This window comes from Colobus angolensis, unplaced genomic scaffold, assembly GCF_000951035.1.
Source record: "Colobus angolensis palliatus isolate OR3802 unplaced genomic scaffold, Cang.pa_1.0 Scaffold57, whole genome shotgun sequence".
NCBI lineage: Eukaryota > Metazoa > Chordata > Mammalia > Primates > Cercopithecidae > Colobus > Colobus angolensis.
The window spans coordinates 10,527,274-10,552,000 of record NW_012119265.1 but is presented as its reverse complement, the minus strand read 5'-3'; the positions used below and the strand labels follow the sequence as shown (position 1 = coordinate 10,552,000).

General features: G+C 39.1%; 1 protein-coding gene across 2 annotated transcripts in view; it reads right to left on the bottom strand.

Moving 5' to 3' along the window:
• Positions 1–24,727, bottom strand: part of SYT16 (synaptotagmin XVI) — a 109,197-nt gene that overhangs the window by 21,108 nt on the left and 63,362 nt on the right. For both annotated transcript variants that reach the window (XM_011961957.1, XM_011961956.1), the window contains 2 exons: positions 10,841–11,053; positions 5,224–5,480 (listed from right to left, as the gene is read on the bottom strand). In XM_011961957.1, the coding sequence (XP_011817347.1) occupies positions 5,224–5,480; positions 10,841–11,053 (470 nt within the window). The remainder of the gene's footprint in view (positions 1–5,223; positions 5,481–10,840; positions 11,054–24,727) is intronic.

The window sequence follows — 24,727 nt, the reverse complement described above, 5'->3', positions numbered from 1 at the left end:
CACAGTGCCTAGCATATGGCGCGCCTTCGTGAATGTTTTTGGAATGGATAACTAAAGCTTTTATATTTTGCAAAGTGTTTTCATATACACTGCCTCTCAAAAAGCACAATTGCCCAGGATCATTGAAACCAAATGAGATGCTAAATCTAAAATTAAGTCAACAGGCAATTGTCCATAGGAGACTTTTCCTTGTGTCCCTAAATACAGATGGTTGAGCCTGAGCCTGTTCTCCACAGACAAGAGTTTTCTACAGACAAGAATTTTGATGGGAGTCCCAGGAAGGTGATGCTTCAGTATATTTTCAATCTATGTGGGAGAAAAGGTTTAGGGCTGAGCTTCTCAAACTTTAATGTAGACCTAAATCATCTGAGGATTCTGACTCAGTAGGTCTGGAGTGGAGCTTGAGATTCTGCCATTTCTGGGACGTGTGCAAAGGATGTTGATGCTACTAGCCTCGCCTCACACTTTGAGCAACAAAGGTTTAGGAGGACACCTCCACAGCCCTTTAGTAAACAGCAGCACTGAGCCTGGAGCCAGAATATCTAAATTGAAATCATAACTCTAGCACTGACTAGCTTTTTTACCCTGGCCAAATAGACCAGCCTCTCTGTATTCAAGCTTAAAAACGCACATTAATGTGCCTGCTTGCTGGTGTGTTGTTGTGAGGTTTTCATTGATGTGAAAATACCTGGCTCAGGCCAGACTGCATCAATATCTATTCCCACCACTGGACTGGTGCTACCTATTCTCAAACACACATCTCTCTTTATGGAATGTCATCCTTGGACGGCAATTTACTTGCAGCCATTCAGATCTGATGACCTTACTGGGAAAACTGAGCTGAACTGCATTTATTATAATGAACCACCCCACTAACAAATTATAAATAATGTCAAAAATAATTCTGTTTTCCTCTGAAGGCATAATCCTTACCTGTAACTCAACTTTGAACTGATTTTTATTGCAAACCAGTTCTTATTTATGCAATTGAACACCAGACCTTGCTAATTTAGAGATCTCATTTCAAATTATAATAAAATGCCTCAAAATATGCATCCATCAATGAAACTTTCCCACACAGTCTCGGTGAAAGTTCATGGTTCTCTGGGTTCATATTTCCTTAGGAAGCCCAGGCCTACCACTTACTAGCTCTATGACACTGGGCAAGTTATTTAATCCTTTCCATGTTCTATTTTCCTCAACTGTAAAATGGAAATGGTACCTTCTGTGTAGGGATGTTGTAAAAGGTAGAGGACTTGATAGATAGTAGACATCTAATACCCTTTTCTTTTAAGATTCAAATTAGCCTACAAGAAAATTTAGATTTCTTGTAAAATAAGTGAAGCTTCTTATATCCTTTCTTCTGAGCATGCAATCATGCGTGAGTGTTTCTATTCAGAGGTACTTAGTTTCAAGTGATAAAAGTGGTTGCTATAGAGACTTTTGAATACAACTGACTGGTGTATATATATATTAGAAGCAAGTCTCCAAGGATTTAGGCCAACTCAAAAATCAAGTCAGAATCTTCTCTCAAACTCCCTTGTGTCTTCCTAAAACTCCCATCTATTTTAGCCTACTCTTGTTCATCTCTGTATTGCATTTCTGACCATAAGTAATAATAGCTAACATCTACTATGCTGTTTCTTATGCCAAATACCATATCAAATCCTTTACAGGCTACAAAAACTGGCTCTAAAACACTTCAGATCTTCTTGGCCTTACCTCATGTTCCATCTTCCCCTAAGGCACAGCCTATCTGGGCTCTAAGTAGTTTCAGTCTGGAACAATTCAATAAAGTCTTACCTTCTACCCACACAATATAATTCTCATCTCTTATCATTGGTCCTTCTGTTGACCGCCAAGGCTTAGACAGCTGCAGAATCCTGCTTGACACTAAGATATGTAAAGTCTACTTTTTGCCCCGTAGTCAGTTGTCCTATCAGTTCACACAAATTCTTGGAGTGTGGACACACAAGATCAAGCAATTAGCCATACGGAGTGGTGGCCAATTCAACTGTGTATTCTCATACTTGATCTCCCTTCTTCCCTGCCTTACTTCCCTTGTCTCGCACTTTTGTTCCCTGGGGTTGCACTCCCAAAGTAGGGAACAAAGCCTTTACTTAGGCTCTGTTTATTTGAGGAACCCAACTAAGAAACATTATCTTTTTGAATATTTACATCAATGTAATGAGGTAGGTATTTTAATATCTTCATTTTATGAAGGAAGAAACTAAAGCTTAGAAAGACTAAATAACACGCTCTTTCCCCACAAGCCCAGATCATATTCATAGACAAGATTATCCAGGACTCATTCCCTGGCAGTTTTGGGTTCTGGGCCTGCCTTAACTCGTATTCAATACTCAAAATCCCAAAATCTCAAACCTTATTTTGAACCATACAGTCTCCTTTCTTCTTCCGCAAACCTTCAGGCATAACAATTTTTATTTACACACACACACACACACACACACACACATATAGAGAGAGAGAGAAAGCACGCACGAGAGAGAGAGAGCACAAGATGAAGAGGGGAGAAGACAGAAGGTGGGGGTTGGAATCACACTCTCTGTGGTTTTTATATCCTTTGCGGCCCCTGGTCTTAATGTTAGTTAATAGCTCTTAGTTTTGTCAACTCCAATGCCAAGGTAAAAATATTTTAGTGAATGAGGAACTCTCTCCACTTATGTATCAGGCTATCTCTTCAGATAAATGCTCACTGCACCTGCAGGTTTCTAGGAGAGTCTTGAGTAGAGCTCCTGACTGTTCTAAGAATGCCTCTGAATAAGGCGCAGATCCTGCCAATGGCTGGGCTTTGGATAGGCCAATTCAAGCTGTGGCCCATAAAAACTGGGCTTTGTGGCCCCTCCCTGGGTTAATTTGAGAAAAAGATTTGTGAATGTTGGTATTTTCATAGCAATTAATTATTTCAATACACTTTACCTCTCACAAGGCAACTGAAGGAGCTCCTCATGTGGGTACTGTTAACACCACTAATCCATCTGACCTTCCTGCAAGGTAAAAATCTCTTCATTCTTATCCCCATTTGGCAGATTTTAATTAACTTCTCAAGGCCAACCAATTAATCAGTGGAAAGCAGAGAAGAAAAGTGGGACACCTGTCTCCCTGTGTGCTCAAAATCACCAGCCACACTCCCATTGTCCTTCCTGCCAAGCCCTGGGTCTGCAGGAAAAAGCCAAAGGCCTTTGCCAGCAGAGAAAAGTGGAGCTCAAAAATCCATCAGCCTAACAGGTAGTCACACTGCACGACCGGTTTCCTTCTGAGACAAAATAAATGATTCCTTGAGCTCTAATATCCTGGGCTTTTCCTTAAGATGAGAATACTTGCGTCAAATTGTCAAAACCCATGTATGTTTAAAGATTTTCTGTCAAATTGAAAGCCTTTCTGTTTTAGTAAGATAGTGTTGATGTCATCTGTGTGGCCTAAAGCAAACAGGCCTACAATATGTTCCTGATGCCAGATACACAGGGGAAGACAGAGTTCTCAATACAGCTAAGAGGCAAATAAATCAATTCTTAAAAGGCAAGCTAAGCCTGCAAAGCAGGCAGTTACGGGAACTGCCTCCGTGTTGAATTTGAAGTTCTACTGTAGGAGCACCAAATTACAGTTTTTTCTCAAAATAGATAGGAGGTTGAATGGAGCACACAGAGATGTCTGGGTATTTTTGGAGTCTGAGAACATTTAGTACCCTCAATACCAAGTCTTCTATTAAAGCTCCAGCAGGCAGGTAAATGGGAGGTGACCTGGAGAAGGCACTTCCAAGCCTCATGGCACAATCACCAAGGAGACAGAGTATCAATAGGCAGGCAAATCGTTTAGTCTGTTTTGTTTTTGGGTGAGAGATTCAAAGCATTTTTTAAATGTTAGTGTGTGGGATTTAATATGGCTTGGTAGTAAACTAACGGGTAAGCAGAGGTTTTTCTTTTTTAAAACAAAATTTATAAAGTTAATGGCTTTGGGTGCCTCTGAATGAAGCGCTGCTTTTTAACAAGTCACAAACCACATATGTGAGCTACCATTTAGGTCCTCAGCAGAGACACCAATACAGCGGCATGTATATGTGTGCATATCCCTCCTTAGATACTACCTACACGCACCAATGTGTCAGCAGTAAGGCTTGGAAACAGGGTTTTCTGTGATTTTTTTTTTTTTTTTACCTTGAGCATTTAGTGTGTGTGACACTCCAAGTCCTAATAAGAGATGCATTCTGTTTATTTTCTCAAATGGATGCTAATAAAATCTATTTACCTCTCTCCTCCTTCCCTCATCCCTGCAAATTATATTAAAGGTTTATATACATATATGACTTATTTCATCAAAATTAATTTCAAATTAGGTATTAAACGCCATTCCTTAATGCCTTCCAATGTCACAGAATCATGATAGGAGGGATCTATTTAATGGAAAAATAACCGTAAGGGCCAGTAAAAGGAAACAATTTGGTAAAATCCTTATCACAATGCCTGGCATATATTTACTGCTCAATAAATTGTAGCTACTACCATCATCACCTCCAGCCATATCTCTGGATTGTTACATTTATTCTGGACTAAGCTTTAATTGAAAAAGAACTTTGGAAGAAGTATCTTTTATCAGAGATTTACTACAAAAAGCAGTGTCAATGGCCAGAGGGCCATTACTAATTAATGCTGTCTCCTAGGCCTTCAGTTAAATTCAAAGCTAACAAATATATTTACAGTGCAACAGCCACATCATCATACCTTGTATAATTTCACTTGGAAGGTCATATCATTTTAGTTCAATTTTCAAATAACTTTCATATCAAATAATCAAAACTTGAGATTCGGGCTACATAAAAATAGACTCCACTTAATTGAAACCATGAAGTAAATAAACCAGTCTCTCTAAAGAACTGAAAATTCCATTATTTAAAATTAAGCCTGTAAAAAGTCTTTATGTAAAAGAAAAGCATGGCTGTTCCTGGATCCATTCTGTCACCATTCCTCTTTTTCTTCCTTTTTTTTAAACCATTCTTCCTTTTTTTCCCATTTTGGGAGGTATTTGTGATTCTGTTATTGACATGCTTGGGATTTTGGTCATCTGAACAAAAATTTATTGCAGATAAAGGTAATGCTTCCTTTCTGGAAAATTTTTTTTTTTTTTTAGTGAGATGAGGAGAAAGGATAGTGGAAAGAGGGGAAGGGGAAAGGGAACCAATGAAAGAATGAAAAACAAATAACTTGCCTCTGGACTCCACATGGAGGAGCTGTCAGTGGCATAGGAATCTTCAAATCCCCGGCTATTAAAAGCTGTCTCCATCTCCAAGCTGCCCTCTGTGGATTGGCGCCTGAGGCTTTGGACCACATTGGACTCTTGGTGCGATGTGCCATGGTGTTTGGCATCCCCCCTCTCACATGGGGACTGTGAGTGAGCAGGGATGTGGTCATCTTCACCACAGGAGAGATTCTCAGAATAACGCCGTTGGCTGGCTCCATCCAAATCTAAATTTGCAATAAGAAAACTATTTAAAATTCATTATTTTTAACACCTTTTTACCTAGAGAAATTGAGTAATTGCAGTCACAATAATCAAGATTGCAAAAACAGAACCCATACCAATAATACTTGCAGAAACATAATTCTATCCATACAGTGAAGAAACTTGATCCATAAAATGAAAAAGAACATTATCTCATTATGGGGGGTATCAGAAGGTTTAATACTTTTTAAATATGAGTGTAGAGAATGTATATTTTTGTCAAAAGGATAAAATAGACACAGCATTTTGCTGGAGCTAATGACCACAAGACTTCTGCAATGGATCTAGAAAGCAAAAAGAGTCATCTAATGTGAAGATCATATGGTCTCCCAACCTTACCATGCTTCCTTTTCTCTGCAGTGTTTACTATATTCCCCTCTGCTCAAAAAGCTTCGGTGACCCTACCAAGTAAAAAGTTCTCTCCTTGATCCATGGTCTTGGATTGATATGATCTGAGTTTAAATCCTGTCTCTGCCATAAGAATTTGGACAATATTCAAATTCTCTGAATCTTTGCTTCTTTATCTAAAAAATGATGAAAGCCATCAGAAGATCACTGTGGACACATGAAATAATACTCACCTGGCAGCCAGCAGGCCTTCCATAAATATTAGCCTTGCTTACCTGCCTGGCCCGAACTGGCCTCATCCAGCCCATCCAACCCCATTTTCCACTGCTTCCCAAGTGACCATGCCTTATTCCTCTGGTCTCACCCACTTATGAAAATGCTAGCTGTGTATTTCTGCTCACGGTGCCCCTCAAACCCTCCCTGTGTCCTGTCCTCCCTCCCCATACAAAGCGCCAACAACTCCTGAGCCTTCCCTGCCTCCTTCAGTCTCCACATTTTTCTCTCTCAGCACTCCTCACCCCAATTCATCCCCTTTTGTCTTCCTACATGTCAAGGTTGTCCTCAGATGGTCAAGAAAAGCTGGCAGGATCTTCTTAAGGAATAGCTGCCCCCACTATTTGCCTCTCACGCCCAAAGAGAAATTGAAGATCTCTTATCTCTTTGGCATCTTTTCTCCTCTAGCAGACCCCATCCCAGGATGAAAGAAAATTAGAGATTTAGACAGGACAAGGGAGTGGGTTGGCAAAGTCTATGTCATAAAGCTCTTACATATACATCGTATGGTAGCAATTGTTTTCCCTCGTTAGCCTGATACCTCAGCTATTAATAGAATGTAAGCTCCTGGATGGTACTAAGCCACATACATCTACTGCATAGTCTTTATCTGCCAGTGGGTTATCACTAACCCTTCAGAGAACTTAAAACTCTACGTAGGTAATAAACATTGAAAGCAGCCAGGTATGTGGCAATATGAGTGTTGGTGACAGCGATTCACCAGAGTATATGACCCATGTATAGTAAGCATTCAAACTTTAAAAATATGTTATCAACCAGACCATATAAAAACATCTTCAGGCAGATCCTCGGGGCAGAACTTCAGACTCCTGATTTAGGGTTTTGTAAAATCACAGCAGGCCATTGAGAAAGTTCCCTATCTTCTTTGTTATCCTCAATTATTCAGTTCAGATCCTTTAGACACACTTTTATAGGACATCACAACATTTTTACATCCAGACTTTTGGTTATTTGGCAAACACACTAAAAACAGGCCACACAAAATGACAGAACAAGGAAAAATCCACATGCAAAAACCTACAACATAAAGCAGGATTTTCTTCTAAGTCTCTAATTAGCACACCCATTCCTCACATATACGAACAGCAAAATGTCCTATTAAACAGTGGGTCATCCATCAACATGTGTAGAACCCAGCAGGATTTCAGCGCAAATTTTTACTTTACCAAGAAATTACCCCCATAAAATTGTCTCATGACTTTAACTCCTACGGTGATAATACCAAGATCAGTAATAAGAGAATTTTCAAAAGCTACATTAAGCCTTGAAAAGCTATTCATAACTGAAAAACATAAGAATGATATTAACGTAACAAACCATTTTCCATGACAGACAAGCAAGGAATGAATTAGAGAAGCAAATCTGGGGTACAAGTCAAGTTGCGAGGAGGAGGAAAGGGAAAGGTGATTCACCTTTCCATAAAGCAGTCTTCCCGTGCCTTTAAATTAAAGAAGATCATGTCACCTTCAACACACGCACAAAAGTAATTGCCTGTTGTCAGAGAAATGTATCCTGGCTTCTTAGAAATTATAGGCCATAACTATGTCACATCAACCAAATTTATTTTAACAGAGAAATTCTTCCACTTGCTTAGTCCATATCCCACTTTGATAGAATAAAACCCCATTATTCGAATACATTTTTCATACTCCCAAACCTCTTTCCCTGATCGCCACCCAAATACAAAGACTTCTGCTTACCATCTGTGACGGCAAGTTTTATGTGTCAACTTGGTTAGACTATAGGCGCCAATTATTCAATCAAACACTAAATCTAGGTAGTGCTGTGAAGGTATTTTATAGATGTGATTAAAGCCTATAATCAGTTGACTTTAAGCAAAGGAGATTATCCTACATAAGCAGTCAGCTGAAAGACCTTAAGAGAACTGAGGTTCCCCTGGAAAAGAAGTTTAACCTAAGAACTACAGCTTCAGCTCATGCCTAGAGTTTCCCCCTACCTTTCTGCAACCTGTTCTGCAAATATGGGGGCTGTGTATTTCTGTTACCTAGCCAGCCACCACCTTCATATAAACCAGTTCTTTGCAATGAATCTCTTGGGGTACACACACATACATACACACACACACACACACACACACACACACACCCCTGCATGTGCATGTGTTTGTATGTACATGTACATTCTGTATGTATATGTATGCATGTAACCCTGCTGGTTCTAGTTCTCCAATTGAACCATGACAGATATACCATCTCAGACAAAACTAAGTACACATTCTGGAGACAAGTGATCTGGTTTTGAGGACACCAGGGTAATAATATCTAGCTTGTAGGAAACATCCTCAGAATAACTATTCCATAAGCAAAAATAAGGTTACTGCTAGAAAAAAAAAAAAAAAAAGCTCCAGGAAATGGACTAATATTCTGCAACTAATCTTTCATGCCTAAAGACCTTGCATACAGGCCTCCAATCCAGATCACTTAGACCAAAAACCCTCTTTAACATTATCAGGAATCCAGTGACAATTAGTGTGCAATAACATTAAATCAGACACACAGGACAAAAGAGAAATTGCCTGGAATATGGTTCCAAATACCCTCACCACAGAATCTAGAATGAAGGATTTCACTTAAGATGAAATATGAGACAACCTACCACTAGCTCATTCATGTTTCAGATTTTACTTGCATTTGGCCCTTTAATTTCACTGTCCAACACTTTTGAATGCATTTTTAAAGTGGAAGAACTGTTTCTACAACTACATTTGGTCTTACAAAACAAGGTTTACAGTGGAATAAAACAGCTAAATAGAGAACAGGCACACCAAAAAATTCCTCTCTGGGCTGCATGCTTAATCTTTTCATGATTCTTTACCACCGAAAAAAATCCACTGATATAAAGATGAACAAAAAAAAAATCAAGCAATAAAAACCATGTTAACATTTCCACGGCATCTGGTAACCTAAAATTTGGCATGTGTCTATTTCTATGAAAATCTTGCTGATTTTCTTCAAAATCTACAGGTACTTCATTCAATGTAGTAGATTTTTTTTCCTCTTTAACCTTTTCTATCACTATCTGTCTAAAATTTAGAATTACCAGTTAGGACAAGAGATAATTTGTTGCTCATCCCAGGAAGGATGAGGGTTAGAATGGTTGTCAGAACTCTCAGAATATCAGCCATTTGTGTAAATCAGAAGCCAGACACTTGGGCTTTGGGGAAATGGGGCCATTAGCTTTAGGATTAAACAAGCTGTTCTCAGGGAATCAACTGCTATTAACTTTCATTAGCTAACATTTGCCCTCTCAATGGAGAGAAAGGAATGCTGTGATGTAACATCAGAGAAAGAGAAAAGCCAAGAGAGAGGGTGGGGAAATGACAGTGTCCGCGGCCACTGATGTTGTGGTTCGGTTATATAAGGCCTTTATTTATTAATTTACCTTGAGCTAAAAAGAATGGCAATAAAATACATTATGTTGGTTTATGCCAATAAGTCAGACCACATGACAGATAACAAGTTATTTCTGCTGAAAATTAGGGATCTTTTTGTTAATTCTAGCTCTTTAATCCTTTATTCTGTCTGCATGTCCTGTGCTCATCCTCAAATCAAAATGTCTCCTCTTTTATCTTCTCTCAATTTCTGCACCCTCCTTTTTGTCTGTCTGGGTTTGAAAACATGGAACATCTACAGCTATGCCCTCATTTGACCGACCACCTTCCCAAATGGAAAGAAGGAAAGGTTAGAGAGCTCAGGTAACTGAGATCAGGTCACGAAGGTGGGTGGCAGAGCATTTTCTCTTGCTTTTTTACCAAATACACTTCACAGACCCTTCCCTGTTACGATGGCTGTGTCTATTCAGGGCTCTGGTCATACAGGAGTCAGATAGATACTTTGACCTTTGCTTGGGAAACCACAAAGAAATAGTGTACTGTTCTGTTTGCATCCTCTCTCCAGGTTACTTTGGGTCTATGTTAGAGAGGGGAGGAGGACCTGTAACAAGGTCTGCCCACCATCCCAAGCTGGCCACCCTAACTTTGAGTATCCCCTCCCCTTTGTGAAATGTAAATTTAGGAAGATAATGCTGGAGAATGACATAAGACTTTGTGCTTACCCAGTAATTGTCACGCAGGTGGGGTGTGTAAGAAACTACAGGGACTGAGGGTAAGGATGCAGGGGCATGTGCTGTTTGAAAAAGGCTATTTAATATTATTACACTACTTTTTTTTATTTGAAAGATAAAAATACCCATTGCTTTCATAATGCAAACTAATTAGAAGAAAGGCTTCAAAATATCTTCTGGAGTTATACAGATATGTGGAAAACTTATTTTATGATTCTAAATGGGAGAAATGGCACAGACTCTCAACGTCAGTGGACAGGTACATGAAATTTTTGTATTCATCAAAAGGGAACAAGATTTGCTAAGCTCAATAAATACTATTCTAAATTTAGGAAGAAGTGGCCAATAAGAAAGAAAGGGGTCCCACAACCTAGTCTCGAGACCCACCCAGTTCTGATCCATTCCTTCTCTCAACCCTCCTGCATGGCAGTCCCCTTGCGAGGTTTAAAGCAGCCCCTTTGCTCCATGTGCTGCATCCTGTCTCATTTTCTTTTCCTTTCTGGACTCTCAGATGCAGAGTGCAGAGGCTGAATAATTCAGATGTGCTTTTACCATTGGCCATCCCTGGTCTAAAGAAAGGGTGTCAGGCAAAGAATACCTTCACAGGCAGATACTTCTGTGCCATCTTCTCCGTGTGTCAACAACAAACGGCTGAATTTTGGTTTCTGCTCCAATCCTGTCTGCTTTCCTTTCTCAGATGTCACTGAACGGAAACTCTGGGACCGGGACACGGAAATCTCAAATTGTTTGATCACCTCCTCGTCACTGTCGGAAGATGTGGACAGCTCTTCGTCATCCCCAAAGCTGTTGACTGGGAGTAAACAAGAGCCATGAGTCTCCTGTGTGGCCTATTTGCTCGAAGACAGAGATAGACTCTCCGGGAAAACAGAAGAGAAGAACATGGACAATAAGCTTGAACAAAGGCATGCTCAAACTGGATAGAAAAAAATGTAAAACACTTCTGCAACACAAATTTGAATCCAAAGAAAAGAATGCTCCTGAAGGTAATTAGAAATACGGTATAAAACTAGAACCCAACAGAAATCACTGGGACACCCATAGTCATCATAACGAACTCTCATGTTGAGCCAGGCAGCCCTGCTAATTTGTTATGTTGCTTAAATGTGTTCATAACTGGAAACAGAATGTGTATTAGCACATTTGCCTTATATGCAGTTCTAGTCAACGACCATGGGATGTATGTTCTTCATCTCATCTCATTTATTAAAACACACATAGCCAATCCCTACTTCGGAGAAGGAGTATCTACAACACGATTTTCCAAAAGCTTTCTAGTTTTGAAGAGAGTCCACCTGGCGCAGTGGCTCATGCCTGTAATCCCAGCACGTTGGGTGGCCAAAGTGGGCAGATCACTTGAGGTCAGGAGTTCGAGACCAGCCTGGCCAACATGGTGAAACCCTGTCTCTACAAAAAATACAAAAATTAGCCAGGTGTGGTGTCAGGCACCTGTAATCCTGGCTACACAGGAGGCTGAGGCAGGAGAATCACTTCAACCCAGGAAGCGGAGGTTGCAGTGAGCTGAGATTGAGCCACTGAACTCCAGGCTCGGTGACAGAGTGAGACTCCGTCTCAAAAAAAAAAAAAAAAAGAAAAGAAAAGAAAAGAGACTCATTGTGTGTGTGTGTTTTAACCCATTGAGAAATTTTCTGAATCTTTCTCAGCATCAACAATCCAACCTTTGAAATATTGATTTTTAAAAATAAGTTGTACATATTTGAGGTTTACAACATGATGGTATGGGATACATACAGATAGTAAAATGGTTCCTATAGTGAAGCAAATTAACATATCTATCACCTCACATAGTTACTTTTTTTGTGTAACAAGAGCAGCGGAAATCTACTTATTCAGCAAAAGTCCCTAATGACGTACAGTTTCATTCACTATAATCCACATCTTGTAGGTTAGATCTGTAGACTTGTGCATCCTGCATATCTATTTTGTATACTTTGACATGCATCTCTATTCCTGCCCCCTGCCCCTTGGTAACTGTTTTATTCTGTTTCTGTATATTTGAACTTTTTTTTTTTAGATTCCACATATAAGTGAAATGATGCACTATGCCTCTTTCTGTGTCTGGCTTACTTCATTTAGCATAATGTCCTCCAGTTCCATCCATGTTAGGGCAAATGACAGATCTCGTTTTTTAAATATTTCTTTCATTGTCAATATAAAAATCTCCTTCCTTTCTAAGGCATATTTATGTACCACAATTTCTTCATCCGTTCGCCCATTGACGGACACTTAGGTTGTCTCCTTATCTTCGCTACTGTGAATAATGCTGCAGTGAGCATAGGAGTGCAGATATCTTTATGAGGTAGTGATTTCACCTCCTGAGGTATATACCCAGAAGATGGACTTCTCGATCATATAGCAGTATATTGTTAATTTTTTTTCTTTTCTTTGAGACAGAGTCCCACTCTGTCACCCACACTGGAGTGCAGTGGCACGATCTCAGCTCACTGCAACCTCTGCCTCCTAGGTTCAAGCAATTCTCGTGCCTCAGCCACCAGAGTAGCTGAGATTACAGGCATGCACCACCATAGCCAGGTTTTTTTTGTTTGTTTTTTTAAGTAGAGACAGGGTTTCACCATGTTGGCCAGGGCCTCCCAAAGTGTTGGGATGACAGGCGTGAGCCACCATGCCCAGCCTATTGTTAATTTATTTAGGAACCTCCATAGTGTTTTCCGTAACAACTGCAACCATGTACATTCCCATCAACAGTGTGCTAGAGTTCCCTCTTCTCCATACCCTCACCAACACACGTTGTCTTTTATCTTTTTGATAACAGTCCTCCTAATGAAACACTCTTTGAATTATTCATACACTTTTCCCACACCTTGATATACCAGCACACAGGCCCTCTTTCAGTTTCTCCAACAGGCCGAGATTGTTCCTGCTGTTGAGCTCTTTGACTTTGTTGTTCCTTCTGCCTCCCCCAGGTGTTTACATGTCTGGCTCCTTCACATCGCAGGTCTCAGCTTGACTGGCACTTCATCCTACAGTCCTCCCTGAACATCCTCCCTTAAGTAGTTGTCTTCATAGCGCTAAGCTTTAGTTCTCTGTTCTCCCCTATCACTTCCATGAAAATAAGAATATTTCCTATTTTGTTAACTGATGTCTCTCAATATGTAAAACAATGCCTGCTGCATAGTAAGTAGTTCATAAACACTTGTTAAATATTGAATGACTTGGTGAATACCCAGAGTTCTCCTAAGCCTGAGTGTATATCCATGCACTCACACATACACACACACACACACGGTTCCCTGTGCTTAGCATACTCTTCTCCAGCCCCTATATACACTAGTCAGGAATCTAACTCATCACTGAGGTCTCAGCTTAGACATCACTTCTTCCAGAAAGTCCTTCCCTGACCTCTTACATCAGGTTAAGAGCTCCCTGCATGTGCTGTAAAACAATTTTCTGTTCTCTCTTGTCAGTGCTCCCTCCCATGCCATGGCAGCATTACCTATCTAACTGCAAATTGCCCCACCTAACCTGCATATACCATGAGGGTTAGGAGCACATCAGACTGCTCACCTTTGCATCCAGGCACACAGCAGACTACTCTGTAAATATTTGCTGAATGTGAATTGGAAACCACAAATAATGGGGAATAATTTTTAATCATTTTATATCCCAAAGTCACATAGTGATTCCAGAGAAGAATATGGTTGTTCATTCACAGATGGGTCCTGAAGATCTCTTCTGAATCAGAAGCCAGGAAGGAATAAAAAGCCATATTTCAAGTGAGAGAAAATACTCTTAAACACCAGCCTGGTCAAAACGTGTATTCTCTGGCTTGTCTGAGAGCTGACATTCCTGGGGTTCTCTGGAAGACTAGCAATAATAACACACTTACTGAGTGCTCATTATACGTCAGGCACTGTCATAAGTGCCTTACACACAAAACCTTTACGATTGTTTCCATTTTTCCAAGTAAGAAAATTGAGGCAGAGAGAAGTACACAGCTGGCAGAAGATCACACTGCCAATTAAGAGCAGAACCAAGATCTGATTTAAAGCAGCCAGTCTCTAGCACCCACATTTCTAGTCACAGTGCTGGAGAATCAGAGAGAGGTGGTGGAAAGAACTCTCACTCTGTACTCACATTAACTAGTGGAGTTCCTGTGGCCGAGTCTCTTAACCTCTCTTACACCTTGTTTTTGGATCATTTTAAAGGTCTGCATCATCTCCCAGGTCTTTTCTAGCTCTAAAATTCTCCAACTCCAAACTTCCCCGACACGCATCAACATTCGATTTGTTTTTTACTGATCTTCTCTTTCATGGAGCAGCTTCTCCAGGAACGTAAGAGTACATCTTTGTCATCTCACTTAATTCTATTGGCTGCATCTAACACCACAGTAGGACCTGAAAACCTAAGTGTCAGAAGAGACTAGATTTCCCAGCATTACTCCAATAAGCTATGCAAATACCATTCCATCAGAAAACCACCATAATGACCAGTCTCTTCATGCCTCCATGTGCTGGGCATAGCACTCTAGGATGGGATGGACCATTGCAAATAGGAGAGATCCAGGGACAACAGGAACAAAATCAAGCTACTTCCACCTTTAGAGTACAGGACCAGCTAAGCACCTGGGGAGATACATGCATGTGAGGGGTGTCTGGATTAGACAAAAACTGGAGTGTTTTCCAACTCTGAGATTCCATTCTAATTTATATTTTTAGGTCAATTTTTAAAATTTAAGTAGTCATAAGTCATCCATTTCAAATGAGTTAGTCAATGCATGGATATCTTTCCATCTATAAAATAATTGCAACTAATTTATTAGCATTTGGTTCTTGGTTTTTTTTAGTGAGCCATTGATCATCCACAGAGCGAAAATTCTCCTTGCCTGATACACAATCATACAGTACTTATAACATTTCCCATATACTAAACATATAAACCAGCTACCTTCTTGGGAATTTGCATCTACCCATTCCATGAAGTAGGAATTATATTATGATTATATAGATAGAAACAAAAGGCAGAGAAAAGTTAAGTAACTTGTCATAAGGCAACAAATTTAAGAAATTACCAAAGTTGGGACTTAGGTGTAGCATCTATGTCCCTAACCACTGTGCATATCATCAGATTTCATTGCATTAAGAAGCCAGAGCCCTATCTAGCTTACTCCTCATAGCAAGGTTCAGGGAGTTCTCCTGCTTCCACCCTGACACCTGTCAAGAGTGCTTTCTTTGTGATGGATAAAGGAAGAACAGAGCAGTGAAAAGGGCAGTAGTGTAGATGTGAGTGCATACAGGCTTATTGCTCCTTGTGGGATTATAAATACATCTGCACGTGCTGTTCTAAGCCTCACTCCCCAAGGACCTCAGGGAATTCTCAGTCTAAAAATGAAACCTGCGATCTCTTGGAAAGAGATCTTGCAAAGGCCACTGAGCAGCAATAGAAGTCAATAGTGGCACTGTTACAGTAATAAAAGCAATCCTTTATGCAGCATTTATCACATGCCAGGCATTGTTCTACTACTTGACATACGTTAACTTATTTACCCCTCACAACAACCTAAGGAAGTAGGTACTATTATTATCCCCAGGCTATGAATGAAGAAACTAAGGCACAATGAGGTTAATAACTTGCCACAGTCATAACAGTTTATAAGCAGTGGGCCAAGATTCAAACCCAAGCTGTCTTGCTCCGAAGTCCATGTTATTAATAGTCCATTATGCTCCCTCTACCATCTGTTTCCCCATGGAAAAAACTTCTTAAATTCTGGACAAAATGTATGCAACTGTGTTTTATCACCAGGAAAATAAAATTACATACATTGGGCTGGAAAAGATTTTCATGAGCATCTATTCCCTCTACTTCATATAGAAAAACCAAAGCCAAAAAGCTGAAGCGATTTGCCCACCATCACACCAAACCGGGACCAATCTAAAGTCTACCATGTTCCAAGTTAATGGTTTTTCCAAAGCGTTTTCCAATCTCTCCCCAGTGTTTGTTCGTTGGTTTGTTTGTTTTCACATTTCAAATTTGGCTCTTGTCTATTTGCAAGATCCCAGCTACTTGCCTTTCAATGTATCTATGCTACCAACTAAATAGCTGATGTGGGTTTCATTTAACTTAATCTTTGAAAGTCACAAGGTCTCCTCTAAGTTGTGACACTTATTTCAACAATAAGTTAGCATCTTCTGAAGCATCATATACATACCAAGTTGTAATCCCTTTCTAATTAAGTACCAAGGAAATAAGACAATAGAAATTTTTATTTTATCTTTTTATCTAATTTACCTTCATCCAATTAACTTGCTAATGTGATAGAAAAATAGTTACACAATTTTCATAAATGTGGATACACCTTGAAGCTGAAAGACTGTTCATTTCACTCAATCACAGAATTCAGACATATCTCAGATATCGTCTAAACATCTGCCACCAAAGAGAAGACTGACTCTCCTGCAATCTTTCTGATACACGTACTCCAGCAGCTTCATCCCTTTATGGACACACAGTCAAGGTGCTGCTGTGGGCTTCTTGGACTGGCAGGCAGTTCGTGACTTTCACAGTCAAAGAGGTATCCAAAAATGACCTATCAATATCAAGTTCCTATTGCAAGGAAGCCCGAGTGTTCCTCTCTCTCTAATTTTTAATCATTTTTTTCTAGTTTAAGGAGGGGAGAGGAAATGCCATCTCTATCTTCCAAACTGACAGGATGGTGGGGTCTTTGTATGACAGAAAGTGTCTATTGGGAGTAGTATCAGCCATGGTTAGAGTGGTTAAGAGCACAGAATGTGAAGCCACGCTGACAGAGTTTAAAACTGGGATATTACATTTGCAAGTCTGGGACCTAAGCAAGTTCCTTTAATCTCTCTAAACTTCACTGTCCTCATTTCTATATCCCTTACCTCTTAAAATTGTTGAGAAGACTAAATGAGATAAATCACATAAAGGCACTTAGCATATGTCTGGCATATGATACACTTTTTAAATGTTTAGCTACTATTGTTATTTTCATCATCTTCATCAGCATCCCCCACCATGTCACTGCCCTTTGTGGAAATCCTTTTCTCCAGTTTGGCATTTATATGCAAAGGAAAACATGTGCCCTCTCCCAGGGTCTGACTTTGAGAACTTACCATTAGGGTTGTTGTAGTGGAAGGGTGGAAAAAACGAGGGCTGGGGCAGGAGGAGATAGAGCTGATAGTGTGGGTTGTACTTCCCACCTTACCTTACAATGCTTTTTCCCAAGCCTGGAGGTGGAGTGCTCTGTAGGAGCTAACAACACTGCCTGGAAGTGGGAAGTGCCCAACACCTGCTCATTTTGTTGCTTCTTTTAAGGAAGCAAAATTACCAACTGGCGATGCAAAGAGAGGATTTCTTGAGCCTGTCTACTGCTACTTTAGACATGGAGAAAAAAATTATAAATGATCAGAGCAGCACCAAGCTTATTAATTCCTCCCACATAGAGCAATGCGGTGGAGGCAAGTACTGCTCACACTGTATAGATGGGAAGTAGAGACAGGTAGGGGTGGGTTGTGCTCAGTGGTGCAGTACCTGAGTGCTACTTTCAACTACAATTTCAGGAAATCCCTTAGATATGAGATTTCTCCAATATCCACAGCAAATGGCTGCCCATGTTGGTTGGATAAGGATGGAAATAAGGGTAAGAAAAAGCAGAAGGGAGGTCAAAAATGACAACTGCCCACATTAGTCCCTAGGAAAAACGGCCACATTTCTAAAAGCACAATCTGGCCATTCCTGGACTCAAACAGGTTAGGAAAATAGTTTTATAAATTACCCAGACTTGATTTTTTTTTTTTTTTTTGAGACTATTCCCTGAGGAAGTCTAAGGTTCCCCAAAGGAGCTTTAATGCCAATGTAGACATGGAGGTGTATAAGGGATGCAATACACAGGTTGGGCTCTGTACTCTTTTCAATCAGGGCTATTTTGTTTTAATATGCTTTGTATTTTTATAAGATTATGCTGGGGGGAGAAGGAAGCCTCTGACACATTAAGTTTTAAAAACGTTGATGTAAACCAACTCCCTCATTCTCCCTCATCCCCACCTCAAATAGAGAAACTAAGGCTGAGGCCACTTAAAAGACTTGAGTACAATCAAATAGCTAGTAAGTGGCAGAAAAAAGATCAACATCTGGTCCTCCTGCAAATATCCGTTTTGTCGCCCAAACCTTGCACGAGATGTTTTGACAACTCCATTTCACATACGAACAAAGCGATGGCACTCGTAATAGTTAAACATGAGTGAGTCAAACAGAAAATCTTCCATTACAATTAGTAACCTACAAAGCACTGTACTAGGAAACAAGTTACAATATTGAAAATTCCAGTTCTGATAATGGCAGAGTGATTCAGACTAACCCCTCTACAAGTAAAAATTATAAATTCACAACAACATTTTTTAAGTCAACTATTTGAAGGCATGGTGAGCAAGAGCAGGCAGAAATTGGAGGAGATCCAATTTCTGAAAGAAGGGAGCACAGATTATATATATACTTGCTGGGTTTTTTTTTTTTTTTTTTTCATTGCTCTAGCAGCTACTGAGAAAGAGGTGTTAAAATCTTTAACTTTTATTTTGAAATTTTATTTCTTCTTTTAGTTTGTTACTTCTTCCTTCATGTATTTTTAAGCCCTTAATAGGTGCATACGCACTTGCAATTTTGTGTCTTCTTGAACTGACCACTTTACCACTATAAAACATACTTGTTTCTTTTTCCTAATACTCCTTGTCTTCAAGTCTACTTTGTCTGATATTAATGTAACTGCACTAGCTTCCTTATGCTCTCAGTTTGCATAACTCATATTTTTAATTCTTTCATTTTCAACCCGTCTGTGTTTATATTTAATGTATGCTTCTTATAGTTATAATACAGTTGGGTCTTGCTTTTTTCTTCAGTTTGACAATCTGTACTTTCAAGTGAGAATTTATTTAATTTGCATTTAATGTATGAACATTGTTGGGTTTAGGTATGTCATTTTGCCGTTTGTTTTCTATTTGTTGCGTCTGTTTTTTCATCTTCAGTTGCTCTTACTACTTTATATATGTGTTAATAACCTGTTCGCTTAAAATTCAATTTTAATTTGTCTGTTAAGTTCTTTGGCTATACCTATTTGCATTTTCTTTTGTCAATGGTTGTTCTAGGGATTGTGTCCTATGTGAATCACAGTCTATTTTAAGACAGTGTTATATCAATTTACAAAATTTATACATTGCATTATACAATATTATACCATGGTACAATGATTTGTACTTTGCAACAGTATAAATAATTTACCTCCCCTCTCCTTTGTGTTATTGTTATCTCATATTTAACTTCACACTTTATCAACCCCACAATGCAATATTATGTCTTTTATTATCTCCGTACCTTGACATATAGTTGACCATAATGACATGCAATTGAAAAGTGTGTTCTGCAGTTTTTGGATACAGAGTTCAATAAATATCAAATAATATCAATCTCTACACAGCTCTTACAGAAAGAAGAGAAAGAAAGAGCATTTCTGAACTCATTTTAAGAGGTCAGCATAATCCTTAACACCTTTTAACAAGACATCACAAGTATAGAAAATCATATACCAATATCTCTTATGATTATAGTCATAAAAAATCCTCAGCAATATATTAAAAAAAGAAATCTAATAATGTATTTAAAGGATTATATATTACGATCACATAAGGTTTACCCTAGAAATGCAAGGTTGGTTTAAGATACTAAAGTTGATGCAATTTACCAAATTAACACAATAAAAAAGAAAAACCAAAAAATCATCTCAACTCATACAGAAAACAATGCTGACAGAATTTATTGTCAATTTCTGATAAAAGATAAAAAAATTTCACCATTCTATGGATATTTCTCAATCTTGAAAGAAAAGGAGTGTAGGGAATCTACTGAAACCCTATAGCTAAAATCAACTATGAGAACTACTTAGTGAATTTGGCAAGGTCATTATATAAAAATCGATTCTGTTTTTATATTCTAGTAACAAATTACATATGAATTTTTTTTAAAATTCCATTTAGAAAGAGCATCAAACTGCACTAATACTTAGAAATAAATTTAGCAAAAAGCATTCAAAACTCTCACACTAAAAGCAATAAAATATTACTGAGAGAAAACAGAAGACTCAATACTGTTAACACGCTAATTTCCCTCAACCAGTATAATGATTTAATGCAATCCAAACCAAAATCCAAACAGACATTTTTGTCAAATTTGACAAGTAGACTCTGAAGTGTTTAAGAAAACATAAAGGACCTAGAATAGTCAAAATAATTTTTAAGAAGAACAAAGTAGGGGGACCGACCTATCTAATTTCAAGACTTACTACATAGCACATTAAATCAAGACAACTTGCTATAAGGATAGATCAATAAATCAATGAAGCAGAATAGAGAGTCCAGAAATAGCACCACACATATATGTTCTATTATTTTTTCACAACAGTGCCAATGTAATTCAATATTAAAGTATTTTCGAAAACTGATGCTTGAGCATATGGGTATCTATTTGGGAAAAGAAACATCAACACTTCTATCTCACATTGAGTGTGTTGTGTATGTGTATACATATACACATATATATGATTTTTATTAATTTGTATATATGTAGATCTACATATATATAATCTAACTGCAAAACTTTAAACTATAGAACACCCATGAAAAAACTTCAGAGCAATCTTTTGTGACCTCAGGATATACAAAAGCATGAACCATACCAGAAAAAAAGTCCTAAGTTTGACTCCATCAAAATTTAAAACTTCTGTTCTTTGAACAATGTCATTTACAAAAAGGCAAACCATAGACTGAGGGAAAATAAAGGGCTTCTATCTAGAATTTATAAAGACCCTTTACAACTCATAAATAACACAACCAACAAAATTTAAAAATCCAGACACTTCATAAATTAATGTGTACAAATGGCCTATAAACAAATGAAAGATGCTCCACATCAGTGATCATCAGGGTAAGACACAGTAAAACCACATGAGATATCAATGAATTGAGGGCAGTTTTTAAAAATCTTTTCTTTTTTTAACTTTTAAGTTCAGGGGTACGTGTGCAGGTTTGTTACATAGGTAAACTTGTATCATGGGGTTTTTTTTTTGTACAGATTATTTTATCACCCAGATATGAAGCCTAGTACCCGTTAGTTATTTTTCCTGATCCTCTCCCTCCTCCCACCCTCCACCTTCCCAAAGGTCCCAGTGTGTGTTGTTCCCCTCTATGTGTCCATGTGTTCTCATCATTTAGCTCCCACTTGTAAGTGAGAACATGCGGTATTTGATTTTCTACTCCTGTGTTCGTTTGCTAAGGACAATGGCCTCCAGCTCCATCCATGTCCCAGCAAAGGACATGATCTCATTCTTTTTTATGGCTGCATGTATTCCAGGGTGCATGTGTGCCACATTTTCTTTATCTAGTGTACCACTGAGGGACATTTAGGCTGATTCCATGTCTTTGCTATCGACAAAATTTTTAAAAACTGAACATATCAAAATCAAAGAAGCAAAGCATCTGGAGCCCTCATACACTCCTGGTGAAAATGTAAAATGATAAAACTTTTGAACACTATTTGGCAGTTTCCCGAGAATTTAGGCCGGGTGTGGTGGCTCATGCCTGTAATCCCAGCACTTCGGGACGCCAGGGCGAGTAGATCAACTAAGATCAGAGGTTGAGACCAGGCTGGCCAGCATGGTGAAACCCTTTCTCTACTAAAAAATATAAAAGTTAGCTGGGCATGGTGACACATGCCTGTAATCCCAGCTACTCTGGAGGCTGAGGCAGGAGAATCACTTGAACATGAGAGGTGGAAGTTGCAGTGAGCTGAGATTGTACCACTGCACTCCAGCCTGGGTGACAGAGCGAGACTCCTTCTCAAAAAAAAAAAAAAGAATTTCAACATAACATACATTTGACCATATAACCTAGCCACCCATTCCCAGATATTTTCCCAAGAAAAACAAAGACACTGTTCACACAAAGACTTACACATGTTCATAGACGTTTCATGTGCAATAGTCAAAATCTGGAAGCAAAGAAAAGCCTGGCAACACATGAACAGATAAACAAATTGTGGTATATCAATACAATGGAATACTACTCAGAAATCAAAAGGAAGGAACTATTTATTACCTGCAACAACATGAATGAATCTCAAAAGCATTAAACTGAATGGGAAAAAAGGTGAAAAAAATGTGCATTATATAACTCCATTTATATAATAATCTAAAAATTCGAAATAATATATAGTGACAGAAAACTGATCCATGGTTGCCTGGGGTGGGGTTAGAGAGAGAGATGGATTACAAAGAGGCAAGAGGAAATTTTTGGAGTAATGTAAATATATGTTTTCTTGACTGTGGCATTTGTTTCACAAGTACAATATGTGAAAACTCATCAACTTGTGTACTTTATGTATGTGCAGTTTATTGTACTTCAGTTGTGACTCAATGGAGTTTTTTTAATGGTGGCTTACAAGAAATCTGTATCTTATAGCAGCCTTACCTCTTCCCATTGCAAGACCCAGATGATCTCCCCTTAGTGACTCAAATTTTCCCCACATAAAGTCATTTCCGTGCAGTTGAGAAAGCTCAAATCCATAAGTCATGAGCCAATAAGCACTTGTCTTCCTGCTCTAAACCTAGGAAAGAAGGCTGAGTACCCATGAAATGTTGCATTTCTCTACTCCCTACTGTATTTACCTGGGAAGTTCTTCTGGCATTCCTATTTATATTGTGAGCTCCTAGATAAGCCTTTAAATCCAGCCCACAGCTTACTTGTCTGACCCCGCCCCCATGTCTCTAGTTATTGGACCCTCTTCCCTGTCCCAACAGCCACGAACTAAGGTCAAACCCAACTAACTGTGAATACAGACAATGATACTACCACCTGGGCCCTTCTGGTGCCATATTCAGCCCACTATATTTACGCCCACGAGAAAAAAGTGTTTACCTATTGTGATGGTTAATATTGTCAACTTGATTGGACTGAAGGATGCAAAGTATTGTTCCTGGGTATATCTGTGAGGGTGTTGCCAAAAGAGATTAACATTTGAGTCAGTGAACTGGGAAAGGCAGCCCTACCCTCAGTCTGGGCAGGAACCATCTAATCAGCTTCCACCATGGCCAGAATAAAAAGCAGGTGGAAGAACGTGGAAAAACTACACTGGCTGAGTCTTCCAGCCTCCATATTTCTTCCATGCTGAATGCTTCCTGCCCTTGAACATCGGACTCCAAGTTCTTCAGCTTTGGGACTCTTGGATTTTCGACCACAGACTGAAGGCTGCATTGTTGGTTTCACTACTTTTGAGGTTTTGGGACTTGGACTGGCTTCCTTGCTCCTCAGCTTGCAGATAGCCTATTGCAGAACTTTACCTTGTGATCATGTGAGTCAGTACTTCTTAATAAACTCCCCTTTATATACACATCCATCCTATTATCTTTGTTCCTCTAGAGAACCCTGACCAATACACCTATGTCAGCCCCAAGTTGTCCTTGCATCTTTGAGCAGGGATTTGGGTTGCTGATTATTTACCTAAGGGATGCACCCTATATCAAGGGGCTCCTCTAGCTTCTTTGAGGCTTATTTTCTTTCCCCACGAGGCCAAACCTATCAAAGATAAAACAAGAGCCATGATGAAAGTACTGAGAGGTAGGGTGATTGGTTCTGACTGCAGGGATCACAAAACCCTCAACTGTAGGTAGTGTTCTAAACAGATCCATGTCTGTACTCAGATTCACTGGGCCCTCGTTTCTCACTTCAAGGACTCTCTCAACTACCAATGTTTTCCGAACATTTGGCTTTGATGATTACTCTAAACTGTTTCATCACTGCAAAAAGACTCACCTAGACAAAAGCAAGTGTGAAACTGTCAGCCTCTCTAACTCGTCTAAGCTCTGCTCTCTCATTTGTATGCCTCCTACAAGGGAATTGCTTGATAGGACCCAAGTGTTGTGTTGTTTTCCTACTGTGGTGGCATTTGCATACAAATTAATGGCCAAGACTGTAATTTACTCTGCTGAGAACTGAGGTGACCTGATAATTAAATTTCTGCACATGCAGAGAAAACACAAAACCAAATGGTTGTTCTTGCTTTCTTTCCCCAAACCCCCAATATTTCTCTATCACTCCAATGAATCCTTACAAGCAAATGTTGAGTCAACATTTTAATTTACAAATTCTCTGATTAGAAAGATTTTTTTTTTAATCTCACTGCCATACATACTAAAATGAAGGGCCTGGGATGTGTAAACAGGTTGAAAAAGATCATGAACGGCTCAGGCAATTTTCAGGTGTTGTGAGTTTCTGGCTTTCTAGCTGTTCAGTTCATTCACTAGTCTTCCCATCCCATGCTGTAAATCATCCTCAAGGCAATTTCTAAAGTCATTCTTTTATCTCACAATAGAGCCAAGTCAAGCCACAGAGATAATTTCTATGAGGCAGTTACAAACTCTCCTCAGCAT